The 18,949-nt window shown below is 37.3% G+C and overlaps 1 protein-coding gene across 3 annotated transcripts in view; it reads right to left on the bottom strand.

Moving 5' to 3' along the window:
* Positions 1–18,949, bottom strand: part of LOC134651368 (leucine zipper putative tumor suppressor 2 homolog) — a 156,764-nt gene that overhangs the window by 5,935 nt on the left and 131,880 nt on the right. For 2 of the 3 annotated variants that reach the window (XM_063506451.1, XM_063506453.1), the window contains 2 exons: positions 12,313–12,460; positions 11,647–11,764 (listed from right to left, as the gene is read on the bottom strand). In XM_063506451.1, coding sequence (XP_063362521.1) covers positions 11,647–11,764; positions 12,313–12,460 — 266 coding nt within the window. The remainder of the gene's footprint in view (positions 1–11,646; positions 11,765–12,312; positions 12,461–18,949) is intronic. The other variant, XM_063506452.1, reaches the window with a different exon arrangement.

Genomic DNA, 18,949 nt, shown 5'->3' with positions numbered 1-18,949 from the left:
AATGAGGGCAAATGTTAATGCATTAAACAATTATAATAATTGGTCCTCGCTTTCGTAATGAAAAATTACTTGAGTTGGGAATCTGCTAGGTATTACAAATATTGGAGACTTCAAACTCATGATGGCTTATCAGGATTTTAACCAAACAATTACATTCAACTGAACATAGGTATCTGACTTAATTCCTGTATTTGTCAATTCCGCTAAAAGTCCTTCCATCTCTATCGCCTACCAAGTCGGAAAAGATAATATATCTCTTCAGGCGGTCTAGCCAAGGTGACAATCGCTTACGCTTCGCCATCGAATCGCTTTGTGTCTATCACTCTTCCATATTAGTGCGACAGTGACAGTTGCGTTTCGATCGCTATTACGGAGCGGAGCGTTTGGCATGTTGGCTACGTGGCCTAGAAGTATTAAGCTATTGCTCAGATCAGACAGACTACCTACATATGTACGTCAGAATAGACATGGTTACAAACCGTAACACTCGTTTATCTAGCCCCCATATCCCCGCATCTCGTCACACATGTAACACCTAGCCACAATGTAGATAATCCTTTGCGAAACATTACCCAACCTTTTAATTATTTGATGCAAATGTGGCTCAGCCGACCGCATTTCCTGCTCCATTGTTGCTCTCGACAAATTACTACAATTATTGCTATTATCATCAAATGGATGCCATTTTTTTGAGTTTGAAAATTAGTTTAACGACTGGTATATATTATTGATGTTTTGGAGGTATTTCGATTTAAGTAGGCTGGTGACGAGATCTATTTTCGTGGCGTGAAATATAGCTTTTCAAGGTTGCCAGCTTTGCCAGTATTTTATAAGCACATAAGAAAAATTGTTAACATAAATCTGAACGGGAACGGCGGCGTATTTACCTAAGCCTGAAATCATACTCTATTACCTACAGAAAATCATACGGCCAACAAAAAACAAAATCTGTGTTCTTTACTAAAATATCTTGAAAAAGGTTATTTTATATTTCAAAAAGATTACAAATACTAAAACAGTTCATATAGACCCCACAATAATAAATTCACGTTACCAAAACTATAAGTACCTATAGGTAGTTATGAAAACAATGCAATATATAAAACAGTTATAAAACATTATCTAACAATAACTAGGTAGCTTCAGGATGCGTGTCAGCTAGCGGCCGTGATAATGCAATCGACGGATGCACCAGCGGATGCATATGCACTTTAATTGCATGTACCCTTGAGGAAAGGTTTTACAACTAGAGACTTAAATGATTGTTCACTGATTTACTTCGATCGAGTCAATTAAAAATGTCCCGGGGCCTAGTCAAGATGTCAATCGCACATCAACAAACGCGAAACGAAAAGGAAAATGTATCGGGATGACAGACTGCCGTATTCGAACTTCAAGATATTCACAAGAGACGACACGTACTAGATCCATTCTAGATACGTTATAGGTTAGATTTGAACTAGTTCTCTTTTGCAGCTCAATTCGGGCAACCAATGTCACTTTCACGTTAGATAGAGTTAGATGTGAATTGGATCTCTAAGTCATATCTTGTGGAAATCGTTCAAGAGTATCTCCAGATTCGCGGAAATGTCAAATTTGACAGATTAGATCCTAAAAATATCGTTATCGTATCTTGGTGATGTCTAAAAGATATCTTATAGATATCTATTTCAAAATCCGAATCGGGCCCAGAGTTTAGCGATGCTAAATGTCACGTGACTATTTCCATATATTAAGTTTCTATTTGTATTTTCTATCAACGTTAGTCACCTTGCCTAGGTGCCATTAATTCCAAGCATATAGTAAAGTAATAGTACATAGTGTACATACGCGGGCCACACATAAGGTCTACAGAATTATAAGTTCTGGTGGTGAGTATGGTATAAAAGAAAGTTTGTGTTTTTTTTATGAATCCTTAGTTTCTTAGGTACATATTATAAAAAAATATCAAGCACTTTTGAACAGATGTCATATTCAATCCTTAGGTTGATACACAGCATATACAAATATCAATACGAATAACACAGAAAAAACTATTTGTACAGAGTTATCTTATATTTACTGATCGAGCCACGAGCATTTATTGGGCATATCAAATATGCTCATGCAACTCTATCCATGTTTACTTATTTATGACCGTTAGATAACACTCCTGGGAAAATATTGAACGGTTAACATTTCTTCACGGCAGAACCAATTTATGTAAATACTAGCTTTTGCCCGCGACTTCGTCTGCGTGGAGTAAGCAATTTGGGTAGCTTATTTTTACCCAATCTGCTTTTTATCGGTTCCCTATACAAACTTCCACTCCCCTTTTCATCCCCTTGATGGGTGATCCCAGATAAAAACTACCCTATGTCCTTCCCTGGGACTCAAACTATCTCCATACCAAATATCCACTAAATCGGTTCAGCGGTTTAAGCGTGAAGAGGTAACAGACAGACAGACACACTTTCGCATTTATAATATTAGTATGGATGTTGTCACAATAGTCTTTATAGCATAAAATATCTTGTAGGTAGGTACATAAAAAAATAATATTCATAAGTTAAAATGAAAATGGCTAAAAATATTTAAGTCAAATCAAAATTGTAGTATATGCATGACTCATATGTACCTACTTAAAGGTGATTGTCTAGTGGCTAACTATCAGTTAATTATTATAAATTATCGCAATTGCGTGTTTTTAAGCAATATTCCATGTTTAAGGATGAATCATTAGACCGGGCCGTGTCCGGGCCGGAGCTTCCGCAGTTTCGTTTTCTATGGAAAGCATCACGTGATCACCTGTCATTGTCATAGAAAAGTAAGCGCCGGAAGCTCCGGCCCGGACACGGCCCGGTCGAACGTGAGTTATTCTTTACTTTTCTTTTAAATATTACTTCAACACCGTTAAGTACTGGAAAAACATACAATTGATGATCAGTTTCTATGATCGAAGTCATCGAAGGTTAAAATGTACTACAGAAAGCTGGAAAACAGGAAGTTTATTAGATAGTAGAAAACATCTCAATACTTAATAAATAATGTAAGTTTTAATTATTGGCTTCACAACGACGCTATGTTAGCAAAAATAACTTAATTTCAATCCTAACTTATATACTTAGTACTTACTTGTTTTGCTGGCAGGGAAGTGGAAGTCTCTTTCTAATAAAAGCTGTCAAAAAGTGACATCCGCTTGTATTACAAGTTACAAGCTTTTGAGGAACGGGCCCCATGTAACGAGGTAAACTATAATGAGTTTTATGTATTCGTAATATCTAATTTAATCAAAATAGCGTTCAAAAACAGGTCTACCTATTTCTATTTACGAAGTATGGGAGAAAAATGTATCTCTAGAATTCTGAAGAAAAGTAATTTTCTTTATGTTTTCACGCAAGCAATCCATTCAGTTATTATCAGCAAATACCTGCAATTTAATTGTATTAAACATGCAAAACAATTCTAGCCGCGCAATAAATACCAAACATTTACCTGTACATATCTTCAAGTTCACATAACACCACAAAATCAATCACTTTAATTTTTCACTAAATCTCACTTATTTTATTCAATCACTTTTTTTAACCAGTGCACTGAAGCCCCGTTATTTACAAACACTATTAAATAAGGGTGTGCACACGTGCGCCACTCGCGGACCGTCGCCGCGTATGAAGCAGATGCGCGTGCGACGATAAAATGACGCCGTGATTGCACCCTCGTTAACTGATCTATTTTTAAATAAGGATTATTTTGACAGCTGCTATTTGTATTTTGAAATAGTTTTTTTGTTATTGGTTATTTAAAGTTGTTTGTTTGACGAGTGGCAATAAGAATGCGCGCCTATTTCGTAGAATTGTAATCACTAATGAGCTACTGAGTAATACCTAATTATCTGATTACTCATTAGTACGGGAAGCGCATTTAGGATACATAAATAAAGGGGCAGTTTAAAACCCACTGACAATAATAGTTAATGTTATGTTTGGGGTTACATTTATGGGCAAAACAACAACAGGGTTTTTCTATGGACTTGCTGGTACTGGTTAAATTTCGTGACGATACCATACCCGATATAAATCTGACTCGACCTTTCAGAACTTGTAAGTTTAATGTTTGAAACAGGATTTTACTGGCATTTAAAAATTGTACCCACTATTATTTAATTTGAAAATAATTTGTACGATGGTAACGGAATGGAAGGATTGAAAGAGATTTATGGAAATTTCGGGACATTTTTATCTTTTACTAGGAACGAAACAGCTCGTGACTCTGAGTAACAATAACATAAAATTAAATATAAATCCATTGAAAAAAGCTGTGTGTGAGTGTATCAAATTTTTGTTGTTATTCTGACCGTTTGTTAGACGAAATGTTATACTAACAATATATGGAAAGGACTTACGAGCTTGGAGGATACAACTAAACGGAGTAGCCATTAACAGGCTTTCCCCTCTGTCGAAAATAGGCGGCCAACGGTCATACACAATGTATGGACTGACGTTTATCTGACATGGCTATTTTTACGTTACGCATACATTTGACGTTCCCCTCCCCCGCAAAAATCGGCAGACTGTTTTGTACAGAAAATTACAGACATGGCGTCTCCGTTTGATTATATCCTCCAAGCTTACGAGTATAACTCCCATACAACCGACTGACCGGTGCCCATCTATAATCTCGCAGCATTTTATCGCCCCAGCAACGCACTCATTCATGAATTGTAAAGGCGAGTGCTCACGCGACTCGTCTAATTATAAAACGTAATTGCTGCCATTCCATAGAGCTCACGTAACTCTTGATTGTCTATGCCATTTGAGTTTAGGGTTAGCAGACGACAGTATTTTCCTAACATCTAGCCGTCCTAAGACGTTTGCTAATTTGTAAAGAGCGTGGACATATTTGGAATTTATTTTAACCTACTGTCGACCAGTGTCCTACACGTAGGTAGTACATAAGCCCCAATTAACTTTTGACTCTTTGTCAACTTGACAGAATTAAATGTAAGCTGGCAAATATTGAAACCCGGTAGTCAGGAGGTTAAAAATAGGATTGTTGATTTTTTTTTTCAACTTTTTTTCTGGTCAAATGTAATCTTTCAGAACTTCAGTTACAGTTAACACATTTGTTTAGACACTGTTGAAAAATGTTTACGTTTTCCAATAACAGGTCATTATTAACAACAATGTGTCGATTCAACGTAACTTTAAAAATACTCGTGAATTTTGACATTTGACATTACTCTCAATGAATATCACGAGCGAGATGCGAGTAACATCAAAATATCAAATCATAATAAGCTTTGAAAATTCAAAAAGTTCTCTACTCTCCAGGGATTTTATCATGACCTTACAAAATGGGATGTAGCAACCCTATTTCTGAGGAAGCGTAATAAAGAAATGGCCAGGTACAGTCACGCTCACAAATGTGGCCAATCAAGCGAGCTTTCCGTGAAAAAACCGGCCAAGTGCGAGTCGGACTCGCGCACGGAGGGTTCCGCACCATCAACAAAAAATAGAGCAAAACAAGCAAAAAAACGGTCACCCATCCAAGTACTGACCCCGCCCGACGTTGCTTAACTTCGGTCAAAAATCACGTTTGTTGTATGGGAGCCCCACTTAAATCTTTATTTTATTCTGTTTTTAGTATTTGTTGTTATAGCGGCAACAGAAATACATCATCTGTGAAAATTTCAACTGTCTAGCTATCACGGTTCGTGAGATACAGCCTGGTGACAGACGGACGGACGGACAGCGGAGTCTTAGTACTAGGGTCCCGTTTTTACTCTTTGGGTACGGAACCCTAAAAACACCGTTTTTGTGTCACCGGTGCACGGAAATCGGGTTTTGTTCAATGAAATAAATGTAGTACTATTAGTGAATTTCAGAGAAGTGATACAGGAGTTTCAGCCGGTAATGAATTAACTTTGTTACAATGTAAGAAGTCGTAAAAACATATGTTCTTGTCTCTGTAAGAAAAGTATTATGGGAATATAGTATTAGGCATCGTAGTCATAGTTTAGTTAGAAGACAGTGACACACATGGTCATAAAAATAACGTATTATTTGTCTACGTGCACAAATAAAATCAAGCGTATGGTAGCCTGTAATTCTTAACTAGAGTCGAACCAAGCTAACTTTGCACAGAATTTGCATTGAAGAAGTGTGGAAATGTTAGCATAAGCGTCAAAGTTCTATAATAATATGGCGTTTATTATGGCCTTAGGCATTCCCGAACTTTACAGTATCTCGCCCGCGATATAGACTAATACCCGTTCTTCTCTGACGGGTATATAGTTTATCTCGCGGGCGAGATATTGTCGCGCTTCTGTGCTAGGTCTACAGTGTAGAAAGGCCCTAACCTAACATACAGGTAATGGTTACAGGGTTTACTTGCAACCTACAGACCGGGATTACATGTCAAAGGTTAATTAAAGAATTGAACCCGCATACCGCGCGGACAAATCGGTGTGACCGACATATCGTAAGCGGCTTTGCAACGTACATGTAGTATGTATGCAGTTTTCTAGATATATAACTTACTAGCGACCCGCCCAGGCTTCGCACGGGTTAACAAATTATACATAAACCTTCCTCTTGAATCACTCTATCTATTAAAAAAACACCGCATCAAAATCCGTTGCGTAGTTTTAAAAATCTAAGCATACGTAGGGCAGACAGACAGCGGGAAGCGACTTTGTTTTATACTAAGCATGTAGTGTATGATAAGTATTTATATACATATCTAAATACTACATAACTCGTCTATACCTATCGCGTCGAAGTGGTAATAGCAGAATAATAGTTTCGAACTCAAAGATTTGGGGGCAATTTTTGAAAGGCTATCCTACATACACCTTTTAGAAACCTAGTTCTTTAGAATGTTATGACTTTGAGCTGTTTAAAAGGCGAGGCGAAATACGAGTTACGACAATCTTCATCTCTTTCTCTATTACTGTAATAGGCATGATGACACATGTTGAATTTTATAACAAAATCTAGTAAAATAGATAGCAAACGAGCAATTTATCACAATAATGTGGATATTAAAATAAAATATTGAAAAATTACAAAATTACAGGACCTAAAAGTTTTAAAATTTAAATTTTTTTTAACTTCCAAAAACGATAAAAGTAAGCGTACCATTCGATTTCGAACATTTCATCCAAAAAAATATTGTATAGCAACTATATACATAAACGCAATATTTCACCGACAAAAACGCAATTTTCTTGTTTTGTCCATACTACAATGTGGGCGATGACGTCACGGCCTCTGGCCGTTTTGTATAGGGCGTTTCGCGAGTGAAGTGCGGCTGTCGGACTTTGACTACAATTTCTGACTTTTGTGTTACTTTAATGCAATGGGTCCCATATAGATATTTGATCCTAAAAACAAACCTGATCGATTGATATACCATAAAAAAAAATTAGTCATGTAGCCTATTGAGTGAAAAGCTATACTGAAATGTATGGTAACATTGTCAGAATGACAGTACAAATGACTTCACTTCGGTTGCCAGTAGTTACTTACTTTCTAGGCTTTATTGTTCTAACTTCTAAGCCATCAAAGTAAATAGGGTATAGTCCGTCAACCAAATCTTGTCAGTAGCAATGTAAAGCAAACTAAAGTAGGGCAACACTCAAAGAGCAGTATTGCGCTAAGAAAAGCAGCAATGTACATCGAACCAAGATTTTTTTTTCCGCTGAGCGCGCCCTGCGTACGTCAATTCAAATTGTCACTCGCGGTTTATTGAAAAAATTTGAAACGGACGGACAATTTAAAAGCGATGTTAAAACAATGTTAATCAAAATGATGAACAAATTTGAAGATATCAAAAACAACTTCCTATCGTAGTGCTTATATTCTCTTTGTTCCCTATCTATGTCTTCTAAGTTTACTAAAATAAAATCATATCAAAATGCAGATAATTAGATAGTGCATATATTTGTTATTTACAATATAATATGCCACTTGTTAATGTAAATTAGTGTACTCTTCTGGATGAATATGACATACCTGTGTAATTTTTTTGATTGGTATATATTGTAAAATAGGATTACATATTAAAAATAAAACAACTGATATTTGGGTGTTTATTTAATTTAAAGGTAAATAAGATAAGGGTCACTTTAGCTTACACTATAATTCAGGTCATTAATTGAAAAAATATAATGAAGTTACCAATGTTACCGGGTCACTTCAACCAAGCATAATTCTATTGCATCTTTGTAAATAGTCACAACTGATTGCTGAAAATATTAGACATGTGGGCCTATGGACGGTTTCCAGGACACAATTTATGGTCTTGTTGGATAGATTTAGGCATACGTTTTAATTTTATTTATGCCTTTTAACCCTAAAACAAAAAAACTGAACATAATCTTAAAGTTCGAAAGAGTTCTTCCAGTATGTACTTGTCATAACCTCAATTTTTAGTAATGTTTACCATCAACAAGCATGATTGTATATTGTAGGCCCCTTAGCTTTGCTTATTCTTATTTAATGTATTGGTATTTAATGGTGACAGCAGAAATATCTCTTGAAACAGAAACGATTCAGAATGAAAACCAAATGAAAACAAATAAGGTGACGGCTGTCGTTCACGATCCACATTCCACAGATAAAACACAGATGACACGCATTTTGGAATTATTCGAACACAGTGTTGCTAACCCGCGATTTTTCAAATTTGCCGCCTTTTACTACTGACAAGATTTGGTTGACGGACTTTAGTGTACTAACCAGTCAAGTGATCAAGTCAGCCCTTCTTTATGAAAAATGAAAACGAATTGTTACCTAGGTGCTATGAAGTTAATATGAGAAAGGAAGACGGTGAAAGTGTCGAAGTGTTGTCTTGAAGGTGGTGAAGTTTGAAAATGCAAAACAAGATTGAACTTTTTATTCCCGAAATTTATGATCAATAATTTTTCAATACATATGCACACGGTTGCACGGTTGGTTAGTTTTTTAGTAATTTTAGTTATTTTTATTGCTTGTAAAAATTTGACATGTAAAAGTGCCCCCTGTGGCCTATTTGCTGAATAAATGTTTGATGTTGATGTTGATGATGAGTGCTGGACGAGCGAAATAAACGCACGAATGATTAACTAGACATCTTTCTGATGTGAAAATGTACAGAGGGGCTACCGGGAAAACCGAAATCCGCAAATTGCGGGGATCTTTCACTTTTATTCCAATGAAGGCGTAATTAGAGTGACAGAGAAAGATGCCCGCAATTTGCGAAGTTCGATTTTCGCGGTTATAGCCACTGGGCTGGGCCTTAATAGGTACTGACCTATTAAGGCCCCAGTACACAATGGGCCATCGCCGACCACTCCAAGGGACGCATTTATGCGTTAGAGGGAGCAAGTGATTGCTATCTCATTCTACCGCATGGCTGCGTCCCTTGGAGTGGCCGGCGATGGCCCATTGTGTACTGGGGCCTTATGCATTCTGAGACTTGTAACTTTAGAGATCAAACGTATATCACCATCTGTCTTGTAACATATGTTTAGCAAAATAAATTAATTGATTGATCGAGTTAACTGCGCCCCCTGCAAACAAATTTCTATACAGGGGGGGTCAGTTATCTCTGCAGCTTACTGCACGTTTGAATTTGAAGCCTTAGTTACAAGAACGTACAGCTACAAGTATTACGTTGTCTTTACTGCGTAGTCTATGGTAAGGAGTGAGCGCGTATTCTATTAACAAATAGTCTAAAGATGTACAGTTACCACAATCTCGGCGTGACGATCTCGTGGTTTATCGTCTATCTCACTATTGTTGTCAACCGTTGACCGCCTGTTTGTTTGCGCGACTGTACCGTACCGTTAAAATAGAATAAGAGGATTACGTTTAGTTTTAATAGCAAAATATTTGGGTGTAGAAAAGATATTAGGATTGTTTTTTTACACTTCTCTACTGTACGTTGACATTTTAGAGTGACTACTAAATGTAATTTGTGTCGTTTTCTACCAAAAGAGCTCATGTCGGTAATCAATAGCTTTATTTGACTCGTTGTAGCTGATAAGATAGGTTTATTACAAAATCCTGTATTTGAATGTGGCACTTTCAAGCAAAAGGTTCTTCAAGGAATCTGTGTATATTATTGACTATCAAACAAATCTGACAATAGGTATTATTTTCCTTAAAAATGGCAAACTATTTTCCTCTTTTCTTCGTTCGTTTAAATAGACATACGTAAAGTAATGTAACTCTTACGGGCCTAGCTTATTGTTACCTAGTAAGTCATAAGCAATTAAGCATTGAGTAACAAAACGTAATTCAGTAAATAACTAATAACGGAGGTTATGAGTATAGGTATTCGTAACAAATAATTTTGCGCTAGGTAGGTACGAGTATAGGTACGATTAAATAAGGTTACGTTCATAACTGTATTGTTTTAGCGTTTTGTTAAGCGAAGCGAGTTGATGAGCAAAGAATTGGTATTAAGTACAAGTTATACCCTCAAAACTAAAACTACATTCAAAAAGTCCAAACTCAATGGCAATAAAAATATTTAATAAAATTAGTAACGAAATAAATAACACTAAGTCCGACAATGATTTTTTTAAAAAACTAAAAGATCACCTCATTAAAAAAGCTTATTATACATTAAATGAATTTTTTCACGACCAATAATTGCAATTAAAAAAGTACCCCTATACAATAAATAACATTTAAGTATAAATAAATAACATCTTGTACAAAAAACTCGATCTCCTCTTGAATAAACTGTTTGCTGTGCCCTACAGGGTGTCATGTTGTACACGATTCTATGCAATAGGTTAAGATACAATGTGATATGCAATAAAGATTATGAGTATGAGTATGAGTATGAGTACACGTTTGAAAATTATAGCCCGTTTTGATTTTTTTTTGGTAAATAATCTTGTTTTTTATGGAAATTTGTTGAAAATGTAGCTCTTGTCGAAGATGTCGACGAATCTATTGATAAGTATCTCATTCTTGAAATTGGTTCCATATTTTCGATGCTACAGTGAATTCTACGACATTAATACTATTAATAGGTACAGTCGGCCAAAAATGTGGTCTACCACCCTACGGTTGAGGTTTGTTTGAACGTCATGAGACAACTAAGGTCGATTTACTTTAAACTCCGTTAGAAAAGTCAACCTTAGCGATCGTTAGATCTCGCAGAAACTTTTGTCAAAACTGGTAGACCACTTTCTTGGCCCACTGTACCCTTCTATACATACACACTGCCGTATTCGAACTTCAAGATATTCACAAGAGACGACACGTACTAGATCTATTCTAGATACGTTATAGTTAAGATTTCAACTAGTTCTCTTTTGCAGCGCAATTCGGGCAACCAATGTCACTTTTACGTTAGATAGAGTTAGATATCTAATAGATGTGAATTAGATCTCTAAGCCATATCTTGTGGAAATCGTTCAAGAGTATCTCCAGAATCGCGCAAATGTCAAATTTGACAGGTTAGATCTTAAACATATCGTTGTCGTATCTTGGTGATGACTAAAAGATATCTTATAGATGTCTATTTCAAAATCCGAATCGGGTCCACAGACGGCTAAGTTCATAACCCTTTCTACAAATACAAAGTAGAGAGAACACTATAACTAATTTATCAAGCAATGCTTTATAATTTTGCAATAGGTAAGAAAAAGATAAGGGTACTCACACAATAGCGGAATGGTGGCGTTGGTGGAGCGGAGCGGGCAGCGAGGCGGGCGGCAGAGCGGAGAGCGACGCGGGCTGCGGAGAGCCGCACCAGCGGGCTTCGCGCACGTCTGACGAGCCTGGAAATGTATACCAGGGACTCTATAAATACACTGTAGGACTTTCTATTGAAAAATACCTATTTGAACTGTTAATAAGACATAGAAAACAACTCCATGTCTTGTGATAACTTTTTTAATCTAATGTGTTTTTCAAATCCGAGAAAATCCATTTCCGAGAAAAGTGGCACTGTCATGTGTCGGAGGCCAAGTCTGCTGAGCTAACGGAGTAAGTAAGTTTTTCTTTTGTTTCCTTCAAAATGATTATTAATTTAAATTCGGTCACAGTGAAAATATATTTAATTTACTTAATTAAATGATGGTTGAGGTGATATGGCGATGACGATTATGAATCAAGACTACTACTATTTTTGATATCACGAAAACTGGCGCAGGTTTTATATAAGAAAATTTGTTAGTTCAGTAAGAATACTAAGAATCTCGCGCCAGCTCTAACAAATCTACCCATACTATAACGAATGACGATTACGATTGCCATATAACTAAAGTGATGACATGACGATGATGATGAAGATGCCATGATGCCAATAAGATTACATTGTACATACTGTGTCTAGTGTTGTACTCACTGCCGTAGAGCGTCATGTGAGAGGGCGGGCGGCTCGCGAGCACCGGGGTCGAGCCGTAGCGCTCCCCGCCCGCCGACAGCCGCCCGCCCAGCGGCTTGAACGCGATCGGACGGATCACTGATTTGCCCTGGAACAAATAAAAAATGAACGTTAGTGAACAGTCTGTCTGGTCTGTCTGGCTGTCCGTCGTGAACTGATCTTATTTTGTCGTGTCGTTGTCATGTCCGTAGTTCCAAAAATATTTATGTCAGTCAGCCAGTCAGTCGGTCTATGTCAGGTCGCCACGAAGGTTGGAAGCCACGACAGTTAGATATTGATTGATATCGTACTTAAGCCTCACAAAGAGTGATAAAATAATTTAAACAAATACATACACAATATGATACAATGAAATAATGTACGTTCATAAGAACAATGTTACAGTAGGTAAATCTAATGTCCATGCGAAGTATAAACGTATAAAAGACTGACGTACTCTCTTTATCAAAAAAATAATTAAATAAGTCTTTTGAAAATCTGTTCCCAGGTCTAAATAAATTTAATACTTCTCGTAGTTTTCGATTTCAATAGGTAACAAATAAGTTTCTTACTGGAAAATTAACATCAAAAGACATTAAGACACAGACAGACAGTACGAATAATAATTATTCGTTTGAGTAACTTAGCATTGACCTTCAATTGAAAATAATGTTTCCCGCTCCGCTTATGCTCTTAGTTCGCAGTCTTATTGTAATTCAGCCTTAGCGTGTTGGCGTATCTAATGACATCGGATAGAGTAATCAGTATCAGACCACTGGTGGGACAAAAAGCAAAAGTATTGTTAATAACCGGATTTGGCAAGGTTTTTGTAAAGAACGCAATTTCAGGAAGAATTACAATTATTATTAAATACTGAATGCCGACAACATGACAATTTGTCCAATACAAGACATGAATACCTACTTTATTACTGGCCCGACGTTATTACTGGGGTCAAGCCGCGATAGTAGTGATACGAACTTTGAAAATCCAACTTAAAGGGGCCCACTGATTAACAGTCCGCCGGACGGTATCGGCCTGTCAGTTGTTCGGAACTGTCAAATTTTTGTTCTAACTGACAGGCCGATACCGTACCGGTCCGGCGGACTGTTAATCAGTGGGCCCCTTTAAATATTGGTACGGATAACATGCTCTGCGGGTAATGTCAATAAAATATCATCGACGAAACCCTACCTACCTACTTGTGGATTTTTCTAAAATAAATAAATCCTATATCACCATCCCCGTAACTGCAATAATACAAGAGTTATAGAGCTGTAAAAAAAACTTCGGCACCTACAATAATATACCTACCGAAGGCCGCAAAAATATCTGACACGATTTTTTTTGTAGAGCCACCGTATTCGAACTTCAAGATATTCACAAGAGACGACACGTACTAGATCCATTCTAGATACGTTATAGTTTAGATTTCAACTAATAGTTCTCTTTTGCAGCGCAATTCGAGCAACCAGTGTCACTTTTACGTTAGATAGAGTTAGATATCTATTAGATGTGAATTGGATCTCTAAGCCATATCTTGTGGAAATGGTTCAAGAGTACGAGGGGCGTTCAAAATATTCTCGGTATTGATATCTTACGACCTCTTCTAAAATTTATTTCGTTACTGGCCGCTAAGGTTTATTCATTGACATTAAAAAAAAGTATAATTCGAACCGAGATAGTCTTTTGTTTTTCTGCAATTGCTGAACAAACATGAACATCATGTGCGAATTGACAATGTTAACTAAATTAGAACATCGATGCGTGATAAAATTCTTGACAAAACAGGGTAAAAATCAAAAAACCATAAAAGAGGAAATGGATTGTGTTTACCGTGAGTCTGCTCCTTCTTTATCTACCATTCAAAAGTGGTCAAGCGAGTTTAAACGCGGAAGGGAGAGTATTGAAGATGACCCTAGACCTGGCCGGCCTGTAGTAGCTACTTCACAAGAAAATATTGATAAAGTGGAAAAACTTATATTGGAAGATGGTCGAGTGAAGGTAAAATCTATAGCACAAGTAACCAATCTCTCTATTGGTACCGTACATGATATTATACATGACCATCTTAATATGTCAAAAGTAAGTGCAAGATGGGTTCCGCGAATGCTGACTCGGCTTCAAAAAGACATGCGTGTAGCTTGTTGTTCCGATTTTATTGACCTGTGCGGTGAAAATCCTGATGAGGTGCTGCAAAGAATAGTTACTGGAGATGAAACCTGGGTTCATCATTATGACCCAGAGAGTAAACAAGAGTCCATGCAGTGGCACATTAAGGGTTCAGCTCATCCCAAGAAGTTCAAGGTCATCCCTTCAGCTGGCAAAGTCATGGCCACGATATTTTGGGATTGTGAAGGAGTATTACTAATCGATTATAAAGAAAAAGGTGTAAATATCACAGGACAGTACTACGCTAACATTCTACGTCAATTAAAGGATGTAATTAAAGAAAAGAGGCGAGGAAAGTTAACCAAAGGTATTCTGCTTCTGCATGACAACGCCCCCGTCCATACTGCTCATATTGCCAAGGCAGCTATTGTTGAATGTGGGTTTAAAACTGTTACTCACCCACCGTATAGTCCGGACTTAGCCCCCAGCGACTTCTTTTTGCTCCCCAATCTTAAAAAGGATCTGCGTGGAAATAAATTTTCTGACGATGAAGCATTGAAGGCGGCAGTGGAGGAGCATTTTTACACGAAAGATAAAAAATATTTTTACGAGGGATTAAAAAAATAATTGATCGATCTTTTAAGTGTATGAACATAGGGGGGGGGAGTATATTGAAAAATAAAAATATCAAACTTTTCGTACTTGTTTGTTTTCATTCTCATACCGAGAATATTTTGAACACCCCTCGTATCTCCAGAATCGCGCAAATGTCAAATTTGACAGGTTAGATCTTAAACATATCGTTATCGTATCTTGGCGATGTCTAAAAGATATCTAACAGATGTCTATTTCAAAATCCGAATCGGGCCCATAAGAGCATATTATTGCAAGTAACTGTACATTATACTTACCTCATTTTGTTTGATTCACTATATTAATAGAAATTTACGCAACCTTAATCAGTAATTTATTTATAGCTTACCTATACACTTTATAGTTTCAAGTTTTAGTGCCATTAGATTAAATTTGCCAGAAATAGCTAAGATACGCACATTAAATATTAAATTAATGTTCACGGTTGACGGTAAATAAATGAATTTATGGGCTATATTATTAAACTGTATGTTTAATATCAAATATATTGTTGTTCAACTGATAATATAGGTAGGTAGGTACTTAGCTCAGTTCTTGGTGGGTAACCTTATTATATTATTTACGTGATAAAGAATTTTTAGTTTTTATGTGTGAACATAATTTTATTTTAAAAAACATATCTCAAATACAGCACATTTATGTTTTTAGATATGTACATATTATCTTATACATACATTTAAACGAGCAAATCTTTTATATTTATATGTGTATTTCGAAGGTCTCGGAAAAGGCGCTAACGATTTCGATGAAATTTGCTATATGGGGGTTTTCGGGGGCGAAAAATCGATCTAGCTCGGACTTATCTCTGTGAAAACGCGCATTTTTGAGTTTTTATATGTTTTCCGAGCAAAGCTCGGTCTCCCGGATATTGTTTACAGAAAGTCAACATGACTAATCATTTAAATAGTCAATTTCAATCTACAATTTAAATAATGTTTAACGTGAAGTTATATAACGTAACGTCAAACTAACCTTTGCAACAAAGCCCAATTCTCCTAATTTAACCGAATTAAAATCGCAGTCGCAGACTAACTCCAATAGATTCAACATTATGAAGCGTAATGGAACTCTTTCTTGTACCTAGTCCCTCTTATACTTAAACTTTGTTTTAAATAAAACAATTTGACAAGAGTGGGTCACTATTGTAAAAACTATTATAAAATAAAATTGAAATGTTTAAAGTTATAAAATTCATTGTAAATGAGCGATTGCGCTCCTATGTTTACCAATACTACCAATAGTACGTATATATGGCACGGCTTATATAGAACATATTTTGCTAGACACAACTGGAAATAGTGGTACTTTATTGATATGCCCATTAAATTACCTAGAAAATGCATTTTCATGAAATTCCTACAAAAAAAACGTTGGTAATTTGTGCAGACAAATAGTTTTTATGGATTCTAGTTTGTAACTTTGTACATTATAGAATCATGATGTATCCGTTATAATGGGAATAAACAGCTAGGTATTGTAATTTATTTCCAATTCGCCATAAATCGTAGTAAATTTACTGGGGTGAGGGGTGCCAATGCGACCATGCGCGTGACTCGTATACCTACTCGTCTTATGAACTGCATCTAGTGCGTGTGATCTGCCATCGCAGTTAAATCGCAGAGCTATCTCGTTAGTCGTCGCACGGATCTGACATTTGGTACGCAGCGGACGACAAATGTCACGACACGACAAGACAAAGGTCGTTTTTACGACATTACCGAGCCGACTGATTATAATGGGGGTTATTTACAAACTTATTCGTGGGTAATAAATAGTGGATTGTGCAATTGGCTATGTGCGAAGTATGTGTTGGGGGATCGTTTATGGTTCCGTTCCGACTGAACATCGACCTTCACCAAGGAGGAGTTTTGCCCGAAGGGTGTCAAGTTTCGGCGGTTCCGCGGCCGGCTCCCTGACACTGCGGGTTTGCGTAATGCATCGCAATCATAATGTGATTTTTAGTGTTTAGTAATTTTTTATAATATGTATGCTAGTGTTAAGGTATTTATGTATGGGCCACTAGTTGCCTGAAATAAAGATTTCATTCATTCATTCATTCATATACGACATCAACACACGGGATGGGAAACATGTGAACTTTCATGGGGTGACATCTTTATATTGACAGCTGTAAACTGTCAGGTATAGTTTGTAGCTTTCTAGTAGAGCCCGAAGGCTTAAGAGTGCTATTACATTTCGGGGATGAGCGAGTTTAGGTATTTTACGCGCTGCGGCAGGCCCCGCGATCTCAGGTCGCCGAACCCTTCCACCGCATTTTCCCTCGGTCGCACTACAATGATGGATTAAACATTCTTGATCCGATCGTGAAGCATATTGAAATCAATCATAACAACACTAACTGTACTTTAATATCAAAGTCCTAAAAATGTTATTTGGTACGAAAATACTAAATCCAGTGCAAATATACATACTTATGTAGGTCATTATTACTAGAAAGAAATTATACGTACTTACTTAGGTACTCTCTTATTTTCATTTTTCGTCATTGCATATGGTATAGGTTGTATAGTGAAACTATTTTAGCTATATAATAAAACCTTTAATTTGTATCTTAAGTTAAGAAACCAGCTGATACTAAGCATCTGATGATGAAGCCCGATGATGATGATGAAGGTGGTCACGAATACCAATCAACCATGTAGTAACATGATTAGGCTCGTTTGATTCGTCTCAACAAGATCTTTGACACTAGGTGACAATCAGGGTCTGATAATGGAGCTGGAAGGTGGCCACTGGTACCAGTCAACTATGCAATTAAACCACTTCGTGTTTGAGCTCGTTTGATTCGTCTCAACAAGATCTTTGGCACTAGGTGATACTCAGGGTCTGATGATGGAGCTGGAAGGTGGTCACCGGTACCATTCAACCATGCAACTAAACCACTTCGTGTTTGGGCTCGTTTGATTCATTTCAACAAGATTTTTGACACAAGATATGACTCAGGGTCTGATGATGGAGCTGGAAGGTGGTCACCGGTACCAGTCAACCATGCAACTAAACCACTTCGTGTTTGAGCTCGTTTGATTCGTCTCAACAAGATCTTTGACACAAGATAGTACTGAGGGTCTGATGATGGAGCTGGAAGGTTGGCACCGGTACCAGTCAACCACGCAACTAAACCACTTCGTGTTTATGCTCGTTTGATTTGTCTCAACAAGATCTTGGACACTAGGTGATACTCAGGGTCTGATGATGGAGCTGAATGGTGGTCACCGGTACCAGTCAACCATGCAACTAAACCACTTCGTGTCTGGGATGACAACCTTCCAGCTGCACATCAGACCCTGTGAGTACTATGTTGTGTCAAAGATCTCGTTGAGAGGAATAAAACGAGCCCAAACACGAAGTGGTTTAGTTGCGTGGTTGACTGGTACCGGTGCCAACCTTCCAGCTCCATCATCAGACCCTCAGTACTATCTTGTGTCAAAGATCTTGTTGAGACGAATCAAACGAGCCGAAACACGAAGTGGTTTAGTTGCATGGTTGACTGGTACCGTTGACCACCTTCCAGCTTCATCATCAGACCCTGAGTTCTATCTTGTGTCAAAGATCTCGTTGAGAGGAATCAAACGAGCCCAAACACGAAGTGGTTTAGTTGCGTGGTTGACTGGTACCGGTGACCACCTTCCAGCTCCATCATCAGACCCTGAGTCCTATCTTGTGTCAAAGATCTTGTTGAGACGAATCAAACGAGCCGAAACACGAAGTGGTTTAGTTGCATGGTTGACTGGTACCGTTGACCACGTTCCAGCTTCATCGTAAGACCCTGAGTTCTATCTTGTGTCAAAGATCTCGTTGAGAGGAATAAAAC

The sequence above is a fragment of the Cydia amplana genome, chromosome 10, assembly GCF_948474715.1.
Source record: "Cydia amplana chromosome 10, ilCydAmpl1.1, whole genome shotgun sequence".
Classification (NCBI taxonomy): domain Eukaryota; kingdom Metazoa; phylum Arthropoda; class Insecta; order Lepidoptera; family Tortricidae; genus Cydia; species Cydia amplana.
Note: the sequence above shows the minus strand (reverse complement) of the source record. Positions and strands in the feature narration are given on the sequence as shown.